We start from the raw sequence: 25,122 nt of genomic DNA on the forward strand, positions 1-25,122 counted from the left end.
AGCGCAAATAAACTAATTAAAGTACTATTTTCAGTGCTTATTAATAAATATAATATATATAATTTTTTTTATAATTATCTGATCAGATGACGGGTACAAAATAGGCTTTACCCATACTCTTATCTGTTTAGATAACGGAAAAAATTCTTTTTCTATACCCGTACTCAATAAGTTTATAAAAAAATATAAAATCTTACCCGTACTCGTCTTATCAGATACGGTACAGATCAAGTAAACAGATAAAAGAGTGCTATTGGCACACCTAGTCGGAGGATGCTAGTTCAAAATTTAGTATATATGAATTTCAGATACATATATAGATTAGATTAATATTAAATAAAATATTAGTTTAAATATTAAATGTAATATAATATAATTTAAAATATAGATTAGTATTAAATAAATATAATATCAAATTAGACTAATATTAAATAAAAAATTAGATTAATATTAGATTAGTATTAAATAAATATAATATCAGCTTAAATTACTATTAAATAAAATATAATATAATATAATATAATATTAGTTTAAATATTAAACATAATATATTATTAATTTAGATATTATATTAGTATTAAATAATATAATATCAAATTAGATTAATATTAAACAAAATATTAGATTAAATATAATATAAAATTAATTTAAATATTTAATATAATATAGTATTAGTGTAAATGTTAATTGTTGAATGTAATATAATATTATTTTAAATATTAGATTAGTATTAAATAGATATAATATCATATCATATTAGATTAGATATTATTAAATAAAATTTCAAATGTATTACATTTACCAACATTTAATTTTAATCTCATGTCAATTAGTAAGATTACAAAGGATTTAAATTGTGATGTGATTTTCTCATCTCAAGCTGTGATATTTTAGAATAAAACAACAGGGTTGACGATTGGTGAAGGAAGATTAGAAAATGGTCTTTATATTTTAAATTTTTCGAATAAAGCCTGTATTGCTAATAATAATGTAGAACAAAATGAATTATGGCATTGGAGGATTGGTCATCCCTCCGATAAGGTATTAAATAAGTTATTTTCATTTTCAAATTTAGATTCAAGTCATTGTGAGATTTGTCCTTTTTCAAAACAAACTAGACTATCATTTCCATTATCTACCAATAAAACCTCAAAAGCATTTGAACTTATACACTCTGATGTTTGAAGACCAGCACCAATAGACTCTTATAATGGTTTTAAATATTTTGTCACACTCATTGATGGTTTTTCACGCATCACTTAGATTTACCTTCTTAAATCAAAAATTGAAGTTTTTTCTAAATTTCAAGAATTTTTAAATCTTGTGGAGAATTAAGATGGTACCAAAATTAAAATATTTAGGTCCGGCAATGGTACTGAATATGCTAATAAAACCTTTTTAGAGTTTTTAAAACAAAAATAATTTTTTCATCAAACAACATGTATACATACATCTGAACAAAACAGAGTGTCAGAAAGGAAAAATCGTTACATATTAGAAGTTACTAGATCTTTGTTTTTCAATCAAATGTTTCGAAAAGATTTTAGTCGGATGCTATTTTAACTGCTATATATCTTACTAATATAATACCTAGCACAAATTTGAACAATAAAAGTCCATTAGAAATTTTAAACAAAAGAAAATTTAACTTAGGTCATCTTCGAGTATTTGGATACACATGCTTTGCACATATTAAACGACAAGATAAAAATGCAATAAAAACTGAATTTGTTGGATATTCTTTTAAAAAAAAGGATATAAATGTTATGACGTTACTAACAAAAAATTATATATATTTAGAAATGTATCATTTTTTTTTGAAAAAGTACCATTTTATAAAAATAAAGAGGATCCACAATCTAGAAATGATATTGCTCTTCCGTGTACCTTCGATAATTATGCCCACACCGTTCATGGCGAGTACTATAATGTTGTTTGAATGGACAATCAGCAATCCATACATCACACGAACTATATTGTAATTGTTGTTTAGAGAAACCTATGCATAAAATGAAATACAATTTTTCCCAGATAATTTTTTATATTTGCAAGATGGACGTCATATGAGTTTCAAGTTGTAAGCTATTTTAGTTATTACTAATATTATATAATTTCATAATTTTTTTAATATATATATTTGTCATAATATTTTTAAGCTATGGAGTTATTGTTAGTTGTTTTAAAAACTGAAATTTATTTATTATTTAGTTTGCTCAAATATCTTTTTTGAAAATTTTATATACACTGGATAATCAATAAGACCATAACCAATGTATTCACTCTGCTTTGAATTTTATATATATATATAAAAAAAGATATGCTTTGAAAGCCTTCACACAAAATTCAATTTTGTTCGCATAATTTTAACTCCGATTAGACAGGTCATGCGACAAGTAACGAAAATCATGAACGAAATAAGAAATGCATGCCGAGGAGAAAGATTATAGGATTAACATCTAAGATATTTTGCAAATAAAGACCTCTAAAATGCAGTTATAGTTACCAGTGTAATAAAATGTGGTCTATGCGATCACATATACATATTCGGTTGTAATCCGCATAGAAATCTGTATGCGGTCAATATATGCAGTTCTACATATGCGGCCGCATATTATTACCGTATATTCAGCCTCATATTACCGCATATTTGTTTGTATGATACCAAATATTACCACATATAATCGCATATAGCCACATATTACCATATATTACGGCATATCACATAGGGTCGAATATGACCATGTATTATTGCATACTTGTTTATATATATATAAATTCTTATTTTAAAATCCGCATAAAAATCCATATATGCAGTATTCGGTGACGTTCTGCATACTGCATAGGAACCGCATTTAATAACATTGATAGTTACTTTCTTTGATTTATCTAATTCAATTTTAAAGATTTTCAAAATCGGATATGCGTCAGTTGATAAAGATTGAGCAAATTAAATGCAAACAAGCTCTTTGAGATGTGTTATTGCAAGTCAATAAGTTGCTTAATACATATCTAAAGGTCCCATATTCACGGTTATAAACTTATAATTGATAATTTGTTAACCACGTGCTTAAAATGTACACAATGCTAAGCATATTTTGAGTTAACACATCTCGACCTTCTAATTTTAAATGAAGCCAATTCATATACATTTTACAAATCAGAGGCCCCTTTAATATTAGTGTGAATTTAGTTCGCACGGATTTTAAAGTGAAACAGACGGTCCAGATGCATTAACTATATATTTTTTTTTAAGTTGATGCAGAAGATACAAATTCATTATATCATTGGGAGTGTGCATCGTCTGCATTAATTAAAAAGAGCATTTAACGCATCTCGGTCGTTTGATTTTAAACAACGTTAATCCAGCCACAGCCTATATTTCTGAAGCTCTTTAATATTAGTATAGATTGTAGCCTGCACGGATCTTAAAATGAATCGGACGGTCCAGATGCATTAACTCAAAAGATTCATTTTTTTAGATAATGCAGAGGATAAGAATTCTATCATTGGAACTAAAAGTTCAAACAAGACAGGTTGTGTGCCGTGTTATTACTTGACTAATTATTATATATTTTTCTAATCCTAAACCATACGTTTTAAACACAAAAGTAAATTTTACTTAATAGTAGCAACTACTATTTAACGAGTTTCAATCCTATGACATTTTATATAAATTTTTTTATCATCGCTACATTTTTATTCATGTAACTATAACTATATCATTATATTTAAGTACCTTAAAAATTAAATGACAAAGAATTAATAAATGCTGTAAAATACATTTATATGTTATAATTATAATCATTATAATAAAAAGATGACGCTATGATAATAATAATAATAATAATAATAATAATAATAAGCATAAGCATATTATACAACGCCAATGTTATAGATTTATATTTTTGTTTTTAAAGTTTAAATAGTCAATATGAATCATTCAACATTATTTTCATATGTAAATGTATTTGCATATCAAATTTTATATTTTTAGCGGTTTTTACTTTTTTTTTAAAATGGGTTTAAATCACTTGATTTTAAAATTCAGGACCGTCCAAAAACACTGATTTTTAACATATCTAAAAAATAATAAAAAGATTCAAAAAATGTATAATTTAGTTTAAAAATTCATTTTCATATAGCAATCCTATTTAATTATCCGAATCAACTGTGTAAATTTTAAAAATAAAGATATGAATCCACATAACAAATTAATTTGTAATATGCAATATGCACATTACCTTATCCTCACTCAGAAAAATATTCAACTTTTATGAAATTATTTTCTTAGATCAAATAAAACAGAAGCTTCTTTTCAACTTTTCATACAAAGTTGATAAAATAGTTCATAATTCCTAACTCACTCGCTAAAAACTTGTTCATTACCAATTCAAGTCGAAACTAATATAAGTTGACTAACTCATTAATTTAATGAATTGAGTACAAGTAGAATCCAACTCACTCATTTCATCTACATCCTAGCAACTCAAATGAGTTTTTAAATAACTGTTAATTATTTTTTAGAAATTACGGTCTCTAAAGTTTCTAACTCTCACATCTCTAAAATTAATTTTATAGTTTCTATTAAGTCATGTCAGCAACAAATTAAAAAAGAGAAATAATTTGAGCCAATCATTTGGCTAGCATAGAGTTTATAAACAGTTTCTTAATAAGAGGCTTTATTGCATAGTTTATAAATAAGAAACTCTCTCACATCTCTGAAACTGAATTAAGAACTTCCACATTATATTAGAAACTCTAATAATATCAAAGATGTAAATGCTCTAATGAGACAATGAATAGACTAGCAGTGAACTGCGAATTTAAAATTGCAAATCCGAACCCATATCAGTAAGTCATCCTCACCCAAATCGCAATCCCCCTTCTTCTCTCATCAACTAATCCCTTTAAAATATTCAAATTGTTTAAATTTCAAACATTAATTGATCTTAATAGTTACTTAACAAACTATTAATTAACTCAAGTCGTTAACGAGTTGAGCATGAATTAAGCTTTCTAACTCAATACCTTCTTAACACAAATTGAGTCGCTGATTAACTTAATCAACTTTGTTGACTAGGCTGTACTATTCTCAGCCTGAAAATTTTTATTTATATCCTTAAAAAAAAATACTCTAATATTGAAAGAATTTTATATTTATTCGGGCCGCCAAGTCAATCTGCGTCCCTCCATAAATGAATCACAGATTGGCTTGACGGTTCCACAAAAATTAAAAAAAATACACTATAATATTAAATATATTTAAATTTTGAGAAATTTCCAAATTAACATGTGGCTCATCTATAAAAATAGAGTCGCAGATTAGGTTTGCAGCCGAGGAAATGTGAAATTTTCCGTAATTAATTTTTTTTTTTTTTTTTTGTTGGAAGGGTATAAATTAAAATTTCGGATTCTCAGTGACAGATTCGGTCCCATGACTTAGTTCTACGGTTTACTTCAAAGTACAGCGAAAGGGTACAGTCACCGTCTCACCGACACCACACCACCAAAGAAAGAGGAGAGAGAGGCAGGGGTCTGCCTATTAGACCCAATCTAAGCTGGCACGGCGAGGCGAGGGGAGCGGAGATGGTACCACGCCTCCTCGCCTTTCTCTTCTCTTTCATTCTCTCCTTCTGCTTCCTCTCCATTTTTAGCTCCGCCACTTCTCTCTCCACTGGTAACACCCTCTCTCTCTCTCTATATCCTGCCTCCATTTGTTTTAGAATTGCATCTCTGATCCGTCGGATTGACCTCTGTAAATACCAACAGTGAGTCTGATTGGTGAAAGGCGCCGAAGCATAATGCGGTGGAATTTCCGCCTTTTGTTATTTTAGGAATATGATATTGTTGCATTATTCTAGAAAATTCAATTGATACTTACAGGTATTAAACATCATTAGCACAATATAATTTCTTATACTTCTTTTTGTTATTTCATCGATATTTATGTGTAGGTTTCACCGTAGCCTTTTAGAGCCAGTTAAGCACATTAAACAACTAAACAGTATGTGAAAGAAAAATGAAAAGAACAAATTTATTTAGTTAGGTTGAGATAAAATGCAGGCTGTTACTGGACCGCATGTCAGAGCAAATGGTTGGGAGGATGTGGAGCTGGCCAGGTCACTGCCGACCAATCAGATAACTGCAATGGTCTCTGTGGCGAATCCACCGACCCACCTTGCCTTCCCTTTCATTCCCATTTTCACTGTTGCATACCAGGTCCTCTCTCTCTCTCTCTGTGCTTCCCTTTTATAGAAGAGTGTTGCACGAGAGTTGCATGCCTAGTGAAGAAGGAACCAAAACTGGAAAGGAAATGATCTATACATAGCAGGACTGTGTTTTCTCAAGAATCGTTTTACTTCTGTAATGTAGTTGGAAGAGATCTTGCTTGATTAGGATGTGAAACTTTAGTTTTGGGGTTAACTTGTTTTAAACATTTAATTGTTTATTTTGCAGCTTGGTTCTTTCGGGGTTTTACTTGGGGGTTGAATTTTAGGAGTTAACTATTATGCCTTGCCAATCTTGTAAATTATTCAGATCATGAAAATAATATGCAAAGTATTGAGAAAACGCTGTAAGGTTTGCTGTAATAGTCTTTATGCACTTTTGTTGTATTTTAAGAATTTTTCTAGTTCTTTAATCCTTTTGGAGCCATGATAGAATTGCAAAACTAGCAATGATCAGATTAGTTCAATAAGAGAAAAAAATACATACTTAAATACTAGTATTTTTACTTTGCTGGAATGAAATATGGATAGTTCTTCTAACTGAGATTTAGCTATCAACAATGTGTTTCTTTAACACAGAAACACCAAAAGTGACGAAGAAGTGTGCCCAATGTAAGAGCAAGCTGGATTTTGGCAAAGAATACATATGTTGCACCGATTGCTCTGACCCAACTATCATAAATAAAGGAACTAAATTAGGTTATTGCAAGACCGGTGCAGACTTTGCTATGCAGTTAAAACCAAAAGGTATGCAGCTTTATCACTGCATTTACGAAAGAACTTGTTTGTGTGGGTGGGACAGGAGAGGGGAGGGGGGGTGGTTAGGTGGGTGGCAATCTCTTGTTTAGTTACACAATGACATAATTTAGGGATCAATTGAGGCAAAATCAGATTAAATTGAGAGTGTTTGGGATTGATTGGGGCAAACCTGGATTAAATTAAGACCTAATTGAACAGCTGAGGCTTGATCATAATTTGTTTTATTAGAATTGGGATTTGGGATACCTTAACATATGGAGAAGGACTTATCCCAGCAGGTAATGGCCAAACTGGATATAATTTGATCTGTTTACATGTACACAGAGACATTTAAGTGGGTTGTGGGCCCATGGATGGAGTGTTCTTCCCCATGCGATGGTGGGGTCCGCTACCGTGATGTTGGTTGTTATGGAAGCATATCCGATGCATCAATCAAGCACTATCCCGTGGATGATGGCAGTTGTTCTTCGCATGATATGGTACATTTACAATACAAGGCTGTATGGGGTGCCGTAGTTGCCATCCAATTGCTAAAATGTGGACCCCACTTTTAGTTTTTTTTTTTTTACACCTTAATAATGTATGGTTTTATCCAACTTTAGAAACCTAAGAACTACCAAATTAGGAATCTCAGGTACAATATTGCACAATAATAGTAAGACAAAGTTTTCAATTTGTAACCTGTTTATAGCATCAGAGGGACAGAGAAGAAGAAACAAAAAGAAAGTAGAAAGGAAAAGAGGTGCATATTTCAATCCTGATAAATAATAACTGGACTAACGTATATTTGCAGCCAGCAAGACAGGAAGTGTGTAACACACGGCGATGCAGTGAATCTGTTTCCACTGTGCTATCAAATGAAAGCAAGAAGGCAACAGGAATGTCGGGTTGGCTTGTAGCATTGATTGTTCTTCTGGGGCTAGCGGCTGCTGGAGGAATTGGATTTGCTGGCTACGCTTATTATCAGAGGTAGTAAAGCTTATGTGACTTTTTCCAATTTAGAATTAACAATTACACCAAGCTAACACACACAAACCGGTTTAATTGCAATTTTTTTTTAACCAAAAATATTTTTTAACGTCATTGTGGTCAGGAGATTCTAGAGTAACTGGCCTACCATAATCAGATGCAGTTCTGTGAAGGAACTGATCTTTTTTTTTTCTATTTGAATATTATTCATTATGCTTATGGTTTTCTAAACTTAATTGTATTCGACTTACCTCTAATGACAGGAGAACAAATTCTTCAAATGGCTTTGTTTATATCATGCTGGAAGGTTACTAGTGAAGCTCTGTTATCTTAATTCATTTTTTTTTTCTTCTGTTTCCTTGGATTATTCTCTTGAAGAAGTGACTTGAGGTTTGTGATATATTCTTGCAAATGTGACAGCATCCTGTTTGTATCTTCTATAAATCCACTCAATGTACCTGACCTTGTACCTGATGTCTTATTGGATTTTATTACTATTTCCAAGATAAATAAACAAGTTATGAATCTTGGAACTGTTTTTTTTTTTTTTGAGAATGTCGGGTAGCAATTACTACCGACATTTTGATTAAAAATTAAAAAGTGCTATACAGGATTATTTACAACACCACCCCCTAAAATAAATACCTCAAACTAGATATTTGTAAATAAATCTAAAAAATTACAAGGTGTAGAGGACACCAATAAATACAGAGAACGCAGAATCACAATTGTTGCTCAGCTGACTACATTTTTCAGATGCCCGTGATTCACTGCTGTACCTGCGCGATAGTTTCATTCCTTAATAATTGGTCCGCACTCTTCTCATGTCCCCCAAACGTCCTCCAATTCCACACCCGCCACAAAGTCCACACGCCCGTTGCCCACGTTGTGTCCCATGTAACTCTTGCCTCCCTATTACCCGGCTCTCTATTAGTTAACCAGAATTCCACCACCGTAGAGTCCGGTCCTGTGGTCCTCATAATTGCCAAGTGGTGAAGCAATCCTCTCCAGAATATTTCTGAATACGCGCTTAGAAAATGTGATCTTTCGTCTCTTGGTCCTGATATCCGCACAGTACGCAGCCATAATCGATGTGACATCCTCTAGACACCAAAACCTGCTGCGTGAGAATTTTGTTTCGAATCACCCGCCACAGGAATACCCTTGAATCACCAGACACCAAAACAGGAATTTTGTTTTGATATCCGCACAATACGCAGCCATAATCTTGGAACTGTTATTCTACAAAATAAGGAATCCGTAGAATAGTCAGGATATTCTGAATATAAATAATTGCTTGAATTGGAGATGTCAAGCATTTGTAATTGCGATTGATTCGTAGGATAAGGGAAGTACAGCATCTAAAATAATAATAATAAAAAAATAGAGTGGCGTTTTGTGCAGGGACTACTGAATATACAACAAAAAAAATTCATTGACTATTTGACTGTTTGGTGCATGTAATAAAAAATTAATCTACGTTCGTTTTATATGGTCAAATTCAGCGTCGCTATTTGAGTTTAATGGTTCTTGTAAGAAAGTGCTGTACTGATATTGACCAAAAATTAAGCATCATCCAAGTGTTGCAATTATGCCTCTTTTGACTCGGTGCAATCTTTTGTTTTGGTATGTCTATTATTGCATCTATGGAAATGTTTTTTCGCTATTCTGGATTTATCTTTTTGATTTTGATTGATGATGTCGGATATCAATTCTAGAAAACGTTTTTTGAAAAAAAAAATAAAGGTCTAGCTCACATTTGATTGCTAAGTCTTTTGTTACTCTAAGATCAAAGTAATTTCTCCCATAACTTTAGAAAAAAAAATATATTTCTACTATAAATACTTTTTTTAATATAAACGCACCGGAATTTTAAAAAATACCCTCCTCCAAAAAATAATATATCAAAAACCACCTTTTATTTTTCAGAATTCCATATTTATCCAGGTATCAATGACAAATGGTGGGCCCCAAACGTTGCAGTCTCAATTATGGAGCCGCCATTTGTCGTTGCGGCCCTATTTTTTTTTAACATAATGTTTATGTGGTTTGGCTTTTTTTTTGTATATTTTAGTTATTATGTTTAATTGTTATTTTGTTTTAAATGTTGTTTATTGTATATGTCATTTGTTTGACAGATGAAAATTCTGAATATGTCGTTTATTTGTAAATATCGTCCGTTTGAAATATCATTAGTATATGATGAAATAATGATATAATCAACAATGAAACAAATAAATAAATTCAAATTTATTATATATGAAACACATAAACTAAAATAAAATCTTATAACCTATTATGTTTTTTTGAAATAAAAAAAGTCACAACGTGAAATGGCGGCCTCATAATAGGGGTCGCAACGACAAATAGTGGTTCCTTTCTTGGGGAGCATCACGTTACGGTTCGAAAATATTGAATTATACAGAAACAATGTTCTTTTGATTTATTTCTTTTGGTCGAGAATATAATTAAAAATTTCGGATCAGCACATGCACTTTTTTGTAGTCTTCAACAGGTGCGGAACCATAATTTGAGTATAGGGGGACTATTATTACTTTTTTTGTAATTAAAAAATACATAATACAATATAACACAAGATAAGAATATCATTCACTATTTGAATTTCCAAAAAGATACAATAAATAACTAACATCAACAAAGTGTCATGTCTATGAGATAAAAGAGGAGGGATCCAATTACACCATTTTTTTGTGACACCGAATTACACTCTCCATTTTTAAAGTTTTCAAATTTCAAACAGTCGATCTAAACCGTTGAACATGATAGATATATTAAAATGTGCTTGCAGATCAAATTTTAGATTTTTTTTTAATTTGTTTACTATTTATTAAGTATTTTACAAAATCGTTATTTTCAGACCATTGAATTTTTGCACCCATCTTAATAAATAGTAAAAAAATTCAGAAAAATATAAAATTTAATCTGCAAGTACATTTTAACATATCCATCATGTTGAACGATTTGGATCGACAGTTTGAACTTTAAAAACATAGGGTGTAATCTGATATCACAAAAAAATGGTGTAATTGGATCCCTCCTCATGAGATAAATTACTTCATCCTTAGTTCCATGACACAATCTAATAATTTAATAGATGAAGATGTCAATTTACAAATAAATTCACTTCATCCTTAATTCATTCTATTATATACTAACACCAGGTCAATTGCAATCATGGAAATTTAAATTTCCTTTGTATCCTAAAACTGGTTCCAAGTTTGATTATAATCATGAAAATTGAATATTTCTTTCTATCCTAAACTGGTACCAGGTCCTATTGAACATTGGGTATGAATAATTTATGCAGAATTAATGATATGAAATTCTTACAATTCTCTAAGGTGCCGTACTGCCTCTGAGAACCGGAGAATTAAAATTTGATGGAGAACAGAGATGCTGAGTAATTGATGGAGTCGTGGAGAACGGAGATGCTGAAATTTAAGAATTGTCTTTTTCAATTTCAGCAGATCGGATGTTAATAATAAAATACCAGAATTGTCTTTTTAAGGAGCTTTATCGGTGATATTCTAAAATATCATTTGTTTCAAATTCTTTCTATGTATTATCTTTTTAATTTAAAAAAGGGTTTTAATTTTCTTCTTTTTCACTGCTCACGCATGAAAGACCCATTGATCCAATTGTCCAAATAGAAATGAATTTGATTTTGATTTTCAAAATTTATATTCAAGTCCTTTAACTTTGTTATGTTATTATTAGAGGGGCTTATACATGTAAAACAAACAAATTAGTGTGGTTTCTATATACTTGATAATAAAAAAATCAAATCTTGGAATGACTTAGCACCCCCAATCATAACTATGGTCCGCCCCTGGTCCTCAAACTTTTCATTGGGGATAAGAACATTTACTGCGGAACCTTTAACATCATGGGCGGAACTAGGATTTGAATTTGGGGGGGGGGGACGAGCTGCCGAAAGATAAAAGAACAACCGCATAGAGGGTGTCAATCGGTATGCATCTGTAAAAAATTATATGAAAATAACTACCCCAATAAGCAACTTCCGATTTTTTGAGAATTACCTAGTTCCGCCCCTGTTTAACATGTATTAAGTTTTTCTAATCTCTGGATAAAGGACAAAATAAAAGACAAAGGTAAGCTAATTGCTTTATTTTTTTGTAATTAAAAAATTAAAAGACAACGCTCATGGTATTGCGAAAATTATAATACTGTTGCTTTGCTACAGAACTCCAAGGACTGTCCGTTACAAAGTTGAGTTTAATTTCAGACTGACCGTTAAAAATTAGTACAAATCTTAAAGCTGTTTATTTCTTTTAAAGTTGCCTCCTTAATTTCAATCAAATTCATTTTTTTTTTTGGTCCGGTTCGATTTTTGACAAATTCAAAATTTGAGTTAATATAGATGATCCGGACCCAACTAGGCGATGGTATTGAAAACACATATTGGGAGCTGTTTATCAATTGGGAGTTCGGCAACCATGGCCCATGGGGCAAGGCGAAGACCTGAGAGGCTGAGACGGTCTTTTCCTATTGTTGACCAGTCAACGCAGGCACAAACCGGTAATGCTGGTTCCCATCTACGTCTCGCTGACTCACTGGCATCGATCGACTTAATTTCGACAATTTTTTTTATAGAAAATATTATAAAACATTATAGAGAAAAAGAAACATAATCATGAAATTTCTAACCGTAGATGGATCGGAGAATTTTTTTTTTATCCAAAGAGTTTTTTGTTTTTTTTTTCTTCCGGTTGTCACATGTACATGTCATCAGTGTTATAAAATATGATTTTCATGCGGTATGCGAAATGCCACTACATACTCTATATACGGATTTTTATGCGGACTTATATATGAAGAATTTTAAAATAAATGAGTAGATTTACCTCAATTTCTTGTCAAATATTTACTGTCCAGTATTTACTAAATATTTCTTTAATGAGAAACATTAAAAGATCATTTACTGTCAAGTATTTACCAACATTTATTAGGCGGCAATAAATGGGTAGATGTATTAATGTGTAGAGAACAATCAAGTATTATTGCATTAAAGTCAAGCTGTGTTGCGTCTCTTAATAAAGTCCAGCGGCAGCCCAATTCCTCCAGCTAGCAGCCTAGCGGTCCATCCGGTTTGTAACTCATTCATTTAGTCCCACAATTTCAAAACACATGTTATCAAAGCACTGAAGTGTTATAAAAGAACACAGGGAGGCGCTAGAAATTTAACGGACTCAGGTTCGAGACTCAAATAATGGGTTCTGGATATTTTTGGGTCTACGGAATCAAATAATGAGTTCATAACGGGTTTTGAATATTTTTGAACCCGTTTTTAACCTAGATTGCACATGCAGCCCGCAAAAATATTTTTTATGCGATGGTGAACTAACTGTATTTTATTAAGCTGATATCATAGAAATTACAAAAAATTCCATTTAATCTGTTGTGACCTCCATCATGTAAACCTGTGGCAATAAAAAAAAAAATCCTTTTATCGAGTTCAGATCAATATTTATATGGGTGAAAAAAAAATTCTCCGATCCATCTATGCTTCGAAATTTCATGGTTCTCTTTCTTATTCCCTCTATTACCTTACAATATTTTCTATAGATAAAAATTCTCCTTAATTTTCCTTTGGAAGTGTAAGAGTGTTTTTTTTTTTTTTTTTTTTTTTGGCAAATTGAGAAAGCGATTTCCTTCACATCACCAAATGCTACCTCACATTCCTAATCATAGAACTAAAGGTGCAAAGAACAAGATTGTGAGAATTTACAAGATGGCTGAAGTTTGATTCGAATTGTCCAGAGAATTTTTGAAGCATACATCAAATTTACCTTTTCATGTAATATTTTCTCTACGATTTCTGTATTGATATTACATTATTACTACAATTAACAATCTTGTTAGTATTTTGCATGAAAATTAAATTAAATTAAATTAATTATACATTTTAGAATAGCATACAAAATTCTTTCCAAGTTATTGATAAAGGTAAATTATATTGGACACTAGAAGTATAAATTCTAACTATCACTTAAGCCATATAATTATATATTCTGTACTTTTTTTAATCTCTTCAGGATAAACTATAATTTCAAATTTACTATCATCATTACCATACTTACTGTGATGGTCGCGAACAACACAATATGGTTGAAATCAAATTAAAATTGAACTCCTAAAATTTTAAGATGTTTTTGTATACATTTAAATTTTAATTAATCAACTCAAATTAAATAATGTTAGAATTCTACTACAATAAAATCGAATACTATAATATTATTTAGACTTCATAAAATAATATTTAAAAGACTTTTTTGGGTGAAGTTTGGATCCTCTCAACTAACTCAAATTTTGAGTTTAGATTCTGACCATCGTCCGATCAGAATCCGGATCAATCTGTCTCGAAATGGAATGCATGAATGGTGCCAAAAGGCCCAAAACTGATCTGACGGTCCGAAACTCAAAATTTGAGTTAATTTGGGTGATATGAATTCGCCTTTGGTGATCCTTAGCAAAACACAACAAAAGATTATCATTTCCAATAAAAAATTTCAATCTTGCTAAATAGTACACACAGCATTCTCTCCTCTAGTCCTCCTCTCTGATATTTTTCTTCCTCACAATACCCATGTGTCCTTCTCTCTGTCTCCAATTCCTTCTCTCTCTTCTATTCTCTCTCCTGGTTCTCACCTCAGCCGACCTTGGCACTGCCTCCTCCTATGGTCCTCCTTATCTCCGTAAGCCATATATTTTAATATCCTTAATTATTATGAGAAAATCCAATGTGCTTGCTTTATTTGTTTAAGAAGAAATCATGAATTTTCTCTTTCAGCAACAACATGTAATGGGAATGACCAAGAACAGTTCCCACCAGGCGACTTATTCGCTGCAGCGGGGGACGCGATATGGGACAATGGTGCATCATGTGGCCGGCAATACCTTGTCAGGTGTCTCAGCTCAGCAACAACAGGCGCCTGTATTGCCGGCCAAAGAGTACAAGTCACCATTGTAGACCATGCCTCCATGCTGAACTCGATGCCTTCTAAGAACGGCACGACATTGGTTCTCGCTAATCGTGCATTTGCCGACATTGCCACGCTGTCGGCTGCTTCGATCAACATTGAATTTACACAGTGAGTGGTGTTTTTATTTTAATTTGTTTATCTTCTCGCATTCCTCCTTCATAGGATTAATTAAGGTGAGTCTTAATTTCTTTGTTTTATGTTAATGTTGTTGCAATAATTTTACATAAATTAAGGAAGCTACGGTCGCTGTTTGTCTAATAAACTTCCATAAAATAAAATTTTCAGTAATATTCAAGAAGCAAAATATACTTTTCTTGTTAGATAATCAATTGCAATATACCACATGACATAGGCATCCATGCAATCATGACGGAGTGACGGTACAAAATTGGGGGTGAGAATCTGCTCCTTTTCCTGACCCTATTTTAGAGAAAGGAAGAGAGAAAAGAGGGAAGGAGAGAGAGAGAGGAGAGAGGAGAGGTTCTTAATCTATTCTTAAGAATAGGAGTGGATTTGGTTCTCAAAATTGAGAGGTTCTACGTAGCTAGTTATAATTATGCAATAGCTGCGTAATAGTTTTTTCAAATTTCAAAAGCTATAACGCTATTAACTGTTTTTTATTTTATAATAATTCTAAATAGCTAATTATAGTTGCGCTATAAATTTTTTAGATCTTAAAAGCTATAGCACTATAATCACTATTTAGAACATTAATTAGGAGGAATACAAAAATACTCGTGTAATTCAAACAATAAAAAATGGAGAGGATTCATATCTTTAATCTGAAAGTTCTAACTGTCGATATAAAATGTTCAACGTGATTTTTATATGAATATCTAAAATTTATACCTTTTAGGATCTTTTTACATTCTTTTTAGTTAGTTAAAAATTTACTTGATCTGAAAATTATGGATCATCCAAAAACAGTAATTTTCCATCTATTAAAAATGCAAAAAAAAATATAAAACTTAGTTTGAAAGTACATACTCATATCACTACAACAAAGTAGGCACTTTTTGCGAGAGAAAAAATGCTTTTACGACGGTCGTCCGTCGCAAAAAGAAAAAGCTGAACAATGAGAATAGTCCGTCGCAAAAAATCACTTTTTTATCCTCGCGAATTGAGATCATGTTGAACAGTTCAGATAATTATTAGAACTTTCAAAATAATGATATGAATCCATTGTGCGGGCCAATCAACGCTATACATAGTATCATATCCTCATTCCTCACTCAAAACGAATACATAAACAAATATTAATGGGAATGTAGGGCAGACCGAGGGAAATCATACCGAATTGTTCGGCCAAAGCTGTTTGATTTACATCAAGATTTGTGCATATCAAATGCGCATGAATCTTAACACAAATCGTACAGCTTCTATCAGACATTGAACCGAATATGATCTTATATCTATCGAATCGAAATTGATCAAATGTCCATCAAACATTCCATGTTAATGAGGATCCAAAGGTCCAAAGGGGGAAGTTTCTAATAAAGGAATTTTAATTTGAGCAGGGTTGTCCCATAAATCCTTGTTATAATCATTCCTCTCACGAGAAACATGTTTTCTAAGCTGCTATAGATTGATATGAACCTTTCCAGACCCATGATAAGATCTTATTAAAAGTATAAAAAGAGGTTGAAAACATGTGACCTCATAAAGTATGAGAGGATATTTTGATTCTCAATGAGAATGATTGAACGACACAAGATAATAAGTTAGAGAAAAAAGATGCAAAGAGAAGAGAAACTTCCTCTTCTATTGTTGCTCTGCTCAGTGAATTGATTCTAAATTAGCATAGAGAGAGAGAGAGAGAGAGAGAGAGAACTTTTTGTTTTGTTAATTTAATTATTTTTTATAAAATTAGATCATGTGGTTGGAGAGAAGTTTTGTTCAAATGTCTCCAGACAAAATCCCAACCTGTATAAAAGGTCGTCAAACATTATTATTATGAGTGAGACAATGAGAAACTAGTATTGATGAAAGGCATGGATTCAATTCAATATACATATTCTATCATTTATTACTTCCAGAAAACAAAATAACATTATCCTATTAGTACTTATTACTTATTAGGATAGTAAATTAGTAATTGCTTAGCGTAAAAAATTGTCTTTGCTTAGTCGTGGAGAGAGATGTAGATTAAAGTATTAGGATAATGAAGAGTGTATATGTAAGATTAGAATATTATAGTATAGTAGTGTAGAAAATTTTGTGAGAATTAAATAGTAGATCTAGAAATTAGGGTCATTTGACTCGTTGTAAATCAAGGTTCTAAATAGCGTTTATCGCGTCATAGCGGAAAACCTACAAAAAAAAAGCTATAACGAATAGTGTCGCTATAGCGAAAGCTATGCTACATAGTGTTTTTTTATTTTTATAAAAATTATATCATATATTTGTACTAAATATCAACATTATCTAAGTCTCATAGAACAATAAATAACATCAAATTGATTAAAAAATTATAATATTCATATTGAACAAATACAAATTAAGTCCAAATTGCGACTCAAAATATCCATAGTAATATTAATATCATAAACTATCGATCTTTTTCTATTCAAAATATATTCAGCATCATGATATAATATATTTTTTTTATTTAAATTTCAAAATAACCTAGACATCATGGCATAATTAACTATCTTAATCTATTCAAAATATTCAAACTACCATATAGTAAGTATAATTTTGTTACTTCAAGAAATATCTTAATATATTCAATCTGAGCCTTTATTTAAAACCCATATAAATTAAAAATAAAAAGAAAAACAGCTCATGTTGCATAGCGCGCTGTAGCTTTCTTATTTGATTTTGTTTGATGGATCTCTCATTTAATAATTAATATTTTAATATAAAGCTTAGTACGTCTATTGCAAAAAAAAAAATCACGGTTAAAATCCAATCCGAGCCTTTATTTAAAACACATATAAATTGAAAAGAAACAAAAAAAAACAACTTATGTTGCATAGCGGGCGCTATTTGCGCTATAACGGACCGCTATTACAGCTATAGCATCCGTAGCTCAAATAGCCCGTTTTAATGCCATAGCTTAGCGTTTAGGGTTCAAAAACACTATAGCCCACTATAATGCGCTATTTAGAACACTGTTGTAGATACATTTTTTTTATCAATGAGATTATTAATTGACATTTAAAGGCACTAACTTTCAGAAGAAAAAAAACTAACTTTTAGTATAATAACAAATATAATATCCTATGTGCAATTACTAGTATAATATTATTTTATAAAAAAAATAAAAAATTATTTGACACTTGTAAAATGAACAATATTGTTCATTTCTATCAATTTCAGTATTCTCGAAATCGTTTTGATATTTGGGGATGTTTCAGATCCAAATAAATTATCCGAGCTAAAAAGGCTTGATTTTTTTTTATTTATACCATAATAAAAAAATAAACTAAAACACTCTCATTTTAGAGAAATTTCATATTTACCCAGACTGCTAAGCTAATCTGCGGTCTCATTCTTGGAGAGCGCAGATTGACTTGGCGGCCTCCTAAAAAGCCCAAAATTGCAGTGTAATATTAAATATATCTAGGTTTTGAGAGACCTCCAAACCAATATGTGACTCCCCCAAAAATAAGATCGCAGATTGACTTAACGGCTGGATAGATGTGAAATTCCGCATATTTTGAAGTGTTTTAGATTTTTTTTTTTTTTTTTTGAGAAGACATAAATAAAAATTTCGTCTAGAAAGAACTGATGTCACTGAATGCGCATATATAAGAAAATTCAGTAGAAGAAGAAAATTTCCACGGGCGATGATGATTCTTCACGTCGTTAGTAATAAGTCCCAGTTTTCAAAACTGTTTAATAATTGAACGAAATTAAAGGCTAATTAAATGCCCATTTCTTCTCCCATGTGCAGGGTTTGACCTGATGAACAGATTCCAAATTTGGCCAGCTGCAATGTTGCATGTGCTTGCTGAACAGTTTTCCTGTTTATTTAATTTTAATATCTTCATTTCTCCATTTCCTTTTTTTTTTAATTAGTAGAGGATGTGTCTGCGAAGAATTGGTGTGAACAGCTGCATTTCTTTATTTGTTTCCCAATTTGGCAGTTTGGCTGCCAACATGTAATTTATTAGTTTGATTATGACATTTCATTGCTAATCCAAAGTCAACAAGATCTTATCCAATCCAAGGTGCTCATGAATATGCATTGAATGAAGGTATGAATTATATATTTATTGAGGTTTTCAAATGCCTCTTCTTTTTTATACCTCATCATATCTTATATTTTATATCTTTGTTTTCAAAGTTTAAATTGTTGATCTGAACTGTTCAACATAATATTTATATTAAAATATGCATAGAGATGAAATCTTTTATTAATTTTTAAGATAATACAAAATCACTGTTTTTGAACTGTTAAAAAATATTATTTTCTACCCATCTTAAAAAAAATAAAAATATTATAAAATTTCATCCCTAATCATATTTAGTATATATATCATGTTGAACGGTTCGGATCAATAATTGAAACTTTGAAAACAAAGATATAAAATATGAGGTATGATGAAATATGAAATGCATGCATTGGAACCCTCTCATATTTATTAATATTTATACACACAAACATACATTATATCAGCGGGAAATACATAGTCGGCATGTAAGAAGGAACTGTCCATTAAATTCTTTAGATGCATTTATATTAGAGGAGGGTTCAAATGTCTCCATTTTTTGTGCCTCTATTTTTAAAAACTTAAATGTTAAAATAAAACCGTTAGATGCGATCTATGTTATTTTCTCTATGTGTCCATAAAAAATTATTACATTTTAATTTTATTTTTATTTGAATCAATAAGTTAAAAAAATTAACATCTAGAAATTATCTACATTAGTATACATTTTTACAAGTTCAAGATGACAACCAAAATAAAGTTGAAATGCCATAATTTTTTACACATGCATAGATAAAAATGATGTAGTTCATATCCAACGGTTTTATTTTAAATTTTAAGATTTAAATTTTGAGTTATTAAAGCTTTTAAAAATGGAGGCATGATGGAGGCACCAAAAATAGAGGCATTTGAACCCTCATCTTTATATTATGTTGGGGAATCATAAAGGCCAAACAATTACACCTTATCTAGATATCAAACAATTACATTTCATCTAGGGGTCAAACACTTACACCCCGGGGAAGGAGAAACAGTTTTCCACCTTGACCTAAGGACCGTCCTATGCCAAAAAGACTCAAAACATAAATCATAAGTGCGGAACATAATACCTGATTCTATGATATTTGTCATGGAATAACCAAAGCCTTGTAGAACAAGCCGTCTCCGTGAGCACGAGACAAGTCTTCAATGGCAAGAAGTCATTCTCGTCTTTTGTCGTCGAGTCGAGGAATAAGTCTTCCAAGACAGCAAGATGTGGCCCTTGAGAAATCTTCTCCAAATTTTCCTAATATATTTCTCTTCTCTATTCTTTGATGGTGGAAGAAGAAGAGAAGACACACAAAACTGTATTTTTCTTAAGAAAAAAACATATGTTCAGTTTCTGTGCTTTTCTTGGTTATCTTGTGTCTTGCGGACCAATCCTTATTTATAGAGATGTAGAGTCGACATATTGCCAAACACTAACCCTAAACCGATTTTCTGCCACATGCCAACTTAAAAAAAACGTGCATAAAAAAGCGTGCAACTGCATCAAAATCCGTGCAGCAGCTGGAGAATCGGTTTCCTTAATTGCAAATTTCAGAATCAGTCCATCAATGATTTGATCTTTGCCTAAATTGTTCTACACATTTATGGACCACATCCTAATAAATATATTAATTGTCTATTACCTTATTTGATCACTTTGATTGACAATATATGACAGTAAACAATCCATAATTAAATTACATATATGCTCAATGTTGACATTAAATCCAACGAAGTTGGCAATAAATCCAACATATTCTACATACACATCTAATAGTTTGGATCCAACTTTGAAAATCTTACATAGTCTATGGCTAAGATAAAAATGGTAGTTTATGAGCTGTGGTCATACCAATTTAGTTTGTAATTTTCAAAGTCCAAACAGTTGATCCAAACCATTCAACATAATATCTATATTAAAATGTGCTTGGAGTCCAAATTTTATATTTTATATTTTTTTTATTATTTATTAAGATAGTTTAAAAATCGCTATTTTTAATGGTCTATAAGTTTTTATTGTTTATTAAAAATCAGCAATTTTCAAACACTTTTAATAATGATTTTTCTGGACCATCGAAAATCACTTGATTTGAAAATTCTGAAAGCAGTGATTTTCTATCCATCTTAAGAAATAGTAAAATAGTTATAAAAAATGTAAAATTTAATTTATAAGTACATATTCAAATGAAAATCATGTTGAACGGTTCGGATTGACCGTTAGAATTTTGAAAAAAAAATATTAATCCGTACTACAGATCAATACGTGCTATGCATAGTATCATAGCCTCACTCTATATATATATTATATATATTGTATGAAATAATAAGTGAAACCAATCAGTGTTTATAAATTGTCTACGTCAGTTTATTTTAGTAGCTCTGAATAACAATCGAACAAAGTAAAAAATATTACAATCTTTTACATATGGATAAAGAAAATGATACAGCTCATGTCTGATATATTTATTTTGATGTTTAAATATTAAATTTAAAATAATATTGTTAAAAAAATAAAAATATAATGAAAACACAAAATAAAAACATTTGCGGAAGTCCTGGTTTTCCTTGTCCTCTGGCCACCTCAATTTTTCATCCCCATACAAATTATAATAATTACATTTACAAAAGAAAATCTTACGCTGTTGAATTACAGTTCTAAGATTAAAAAAATCCCCACATAGTATCAGCTATAGCTATCAATATGTAGGTAGTTAGCAGCACGTTAACATCATCACCATTATTACAATTTAGATGAGTTCAAAGTCGCTAACAGAAGAATTAAACTCAACCATCACTTGGACGAAAAATTAAGTTTGAAGATTTTATTTATGAATGGTGGTACATAAAATACTTGAAATTAGATCGCTAAATTATTGTTGCTTTGGACATGTTTCTTTCATAATCTCTTAATTTGCTAATGGGCTAATGGCATTTTGTATTAATATTGTTTATGTCATAAGTTATAAGAAAGATTATCCAATTCTATCTAATAAGAAGTATTCCTAATTTATATTACTTAGGAATAGAACATAAAAAAGAGATTAATATTATTTAGAGATTTTTTTTAATAAAAGATGAATATATGAACTATAAATAATATATTCCATTACATGTTCTCATTTTTATGTTCAATCAATAATAAATGTCCGAAAACATATTATTTATTTTTTATATGAGAACTAAGAGATGCCAATTCTTTTTGTTAGCATTTAAAAACAATAAGAGTAAGGCTTGGGTGACATGGATAGCATAAGGTCATCCGTGCTACGGCGTCAAAAACTTATCGTATAAATTTCAAATTTTGATTTAAGTAACTCAATAAATTGGTTATATAATAAACTTGTAGAATACTAATATTTACTATTTTTGAACTAATTTTTGAAAAAAAAAATTTCGCAGATCAAAATTGGAGGAAACACAAATTTTATAAAATTCAACTCCTGTACTTGTACCGTTAAAATAAAAAAATTACTTCTATTTTTTTTTAAAAAATCTTCATTTTCAGATATGCATACTTTTCAAATAAGAAGGACGTAACTGCATATACTCCAGAAATTATCCCAATTCCTATTTCTTTCATCTCCCCCCACTTTTCTTCTTTATTCAGATTTTCTTTAGCAAGGACTTTTGGACAAGTTCCAAGTGGACACAATTTCTATCTTACTTTTCACTTCACATTTTCAGCAATGGATTCTTTGCGACGAACAATGCTGCCACATTCTCAGAACCTTAATTACAGTGACAGATCGAATAGTTCGGTTCGGTTTGACAGGGTCAAAAGTTTGTGATTCGAGAATAATTCAGAAATAATTTGGTACCTAAGAAAGCAAATAACATGTATTATACATTTACGAGTGTAATACGTTTATTTGCGAATAACACGCAATGATAATTATTCGGAAAAAATATAATATGTTTATTTACTCTCAAATATAAAAAAATATATATAATACGTTTTATTTGTGAATAACGTGCAATGATTCATTTATATTGGTCCGATGGACGTCGGAATGCCTCCACATTTTATTGCTCGAGTTTATCATTGATCTTTTATCTGGCAATTGCGCAATTTCTATAGCAGTGTAACTTATATTTGATTTGTATTTTAAACATAAATTGCGTCTATATTTGTGAACGCACAAAGATAGATTGGATGCTGAAAATCGGCAGCTTCGGCTTCGGGTTGGAAATCTAATTATATGATGATTTGTTCCGGTTTAAGATTTTAATTAGTCCCACTACTGGAAATAAAATGGCTATATATCATTTATATTGCCTATGCGAGATATCCTTTCAAAGGATGACTAAAGCAGCCATGATCTCAACTGCACGTGCTACATGTTCGTTTGTAACAGGTTCCGTGTAACCTAGATGGAGGTTGCTTGTTCATTAGTAACAGGTCCAGGTATAATCTATGTTAATCTGAGGACTAGAATTATTTACCAGGTCCCGGTCATCCAGATTTTTTTTAATTAAATCGAATAGCAGAATGTAATCCAAATTAATGGTTTTGAATTGAAATTTGACATGCCGGTAAAGATCAAGAGAAATATTGTTATATGCTCATCTTAACCTTATGATTTAGATATTTATTCATAAAAAAATTTAAGTTAGCTAATTTTGACGAGGATTCAAATACATTTATTTTTTTTTGTTTTCATTATGCCTTCATTTCAAATGTTAATAAATTGTAATTTAAACTTAAATGTCAAAATAAAACCATTGAATTTAACTTATATTATTCGAGAGTAATATCATTGCGTGTTATTCACAAATAAATATATTATACTCTTTTTTTCACATTTTATTTGGTGTTGGGTTCAAAAATATAAAAAAAAACGAATAAAATACGAATAATTCACGAATTTCTCGCAAATCATATTACTATGTTCACTGCGAAGAAAAAACCCATACTACAGCGGATAATGTGACACGGAGAAAATCAACTATCTTTTGCAAATCGAAAAGGGATTCTATTGATAATATAGGGACCACTCGGTCCAGTTCTTTATCTATTGTAATTTTTGTCATAAATAATAGTAAGCAATTCAGTGCACTCAAATTTTTAATTTTTGAAATAGAACTAATTTTAATATTTTTAACGGAACAAATATAGAAGAATTATATTTTATAAAGAATAGCACTAGTGATTCTTTATTTCAGTGAAAGAGAAATATGTTTGCTCTGCCGATCCGCATAATTGATGGAGCCATTTTACATAAAATTTGTGAAGTATATTTAGTACCATTTCACAAAAAATGGCTCTAGGAATCTACAGTCAGTGGAACAAACACGTTTCTCCCTCCATCGAAGTAAAGAATTGGTGGAGCTGTTTTTCTATAAAATCCAACTCCTCTTTATTTTTTTTCTGTAAAAATCATTAAAATTAAAATTAGTTTTATTAAAAAAAAAATCCAAATCTCAAATCATCCACGCAGCTGGTAGGGACAGAATTTTTTTTCTTTTACACAAATTAAGTGTATTTTAAAATTTTCAGTCTTCATAGTTTTTACTTTTTTGGAGGAACTTTTTTTTTTTATATAAAGGAAGTATAGAATTGAAATAGTAAATTTATTTTACAGATGCGATCTATTTCTATATGGACATAAAATTATGTCATTTTCAAATCTATATTTGTGAACGCACAAAGATAGATTGGATGCTGAAAATCGTCAGCTTTGACTTGTTTGGAAATCTAATTATACGATGATTTGTTCCGGTTTAAGATTTTAATTAGTCCCACCACTGGAAATAAAATAGCTATATATCATATATATTGCCTATGCGAGAAATAGTTTTAAAGGATGACCAAAGCAGCCATGATCTTAACTGCACGTGCTGCATGTTCGCATGTTCGTTTGTAACAGGTTCCGTGTAACATAGATGGAGGTTGCTTGTTCATTAGTAACAGGTCCAGGTATAATCTATGTTGATCTGAGGACTAGAATTTACCAGGTC

At 30.7% G+C, this 25,122-nt stretch overlaps 3 protein-coding genes across 5 annotated transcripts in view; all 3 read left to right on the forward strand.

The window, feature by feature from the left end:
• LOC144563204 (uncharacterized) overlaps window positions 1–25,122 on the forward strand; it is a 93,997-nt gene that overhangs the window by 25,862 nt on the left and 43,013 nt on the right. The window lies entirely within an intron of this gene.
• Window positions 5,436–8,469, forward strand: LOC144563261 (uncharacterized). Of its 3 annotated transcripts, none has more exons than XM_078312709.1 (6): window positions 5,436–5,677; window positions 6,064–6,219; window positions 6,807–6,974; window positions 7,311–7,465; window positions 7,780–7,955; window positions 8,219–8,469. In XM_078312709.1, the coding sequence occupies exons 1-6, from the start codon at window positions 5,587–5,589 to the stop codon at window positions 8,268–8,270; spliced, it is 798 nt and encodes a 265-aa protein (XP_078168835.1). In that variant the 5' UTR covers window positions 5,436–5,586; the 3' UTR covers window positions 8,271–8,469. The 3 variants fall into 3 exon arrangements, with proteins under 3 accessions (XP_078168835.1, XP_078168836.1, XP_078168838.1); XM_078312710.1 differs by having other exon boundaries at window positions 5,475–5,677; window positions 6,043–6,219; window positions 6,779–6,974; XM_078312712.1 differs by having other exon boundaries at window positions 5,475–5,677; window positions 6,779–6,974.
• LOC144563162 (EG45-like domain containing protein) lies at window positions 14,533–19,202 on the forward strand. The gene is made up of 3 exons (XM_078312570.1): window positions 14,533–14,692; window positions 14,788–15,088; window positions 18,879–19,202. Exons 1-3 carry the CDS (start codon window positions 14,584–14,586, stop codon window positions 18,883–18,885), a joined length of 417 nt encoding a protein of 138 aa, XP_078168696.1. The 5' UTR covers window positions 14,533–14,583; the 3' UTR covers window positions 18,886–19,202.

The sequence above is a fragment of the Carex rostrata genome, chromosome 12 (genome assembly GCF_964058835.1).
Source record: "Carex rostrata chromosome 12, lpCarRost1.2, whole genome shotgun sequence".
Classification (NCBI taxonomy): domain Eukaryota; kingdom Viridiplantae; phylum Streptophyta; class Magnoliopsida; order Poales; family Cyperaceae; genus Carex; species Carex rostrata.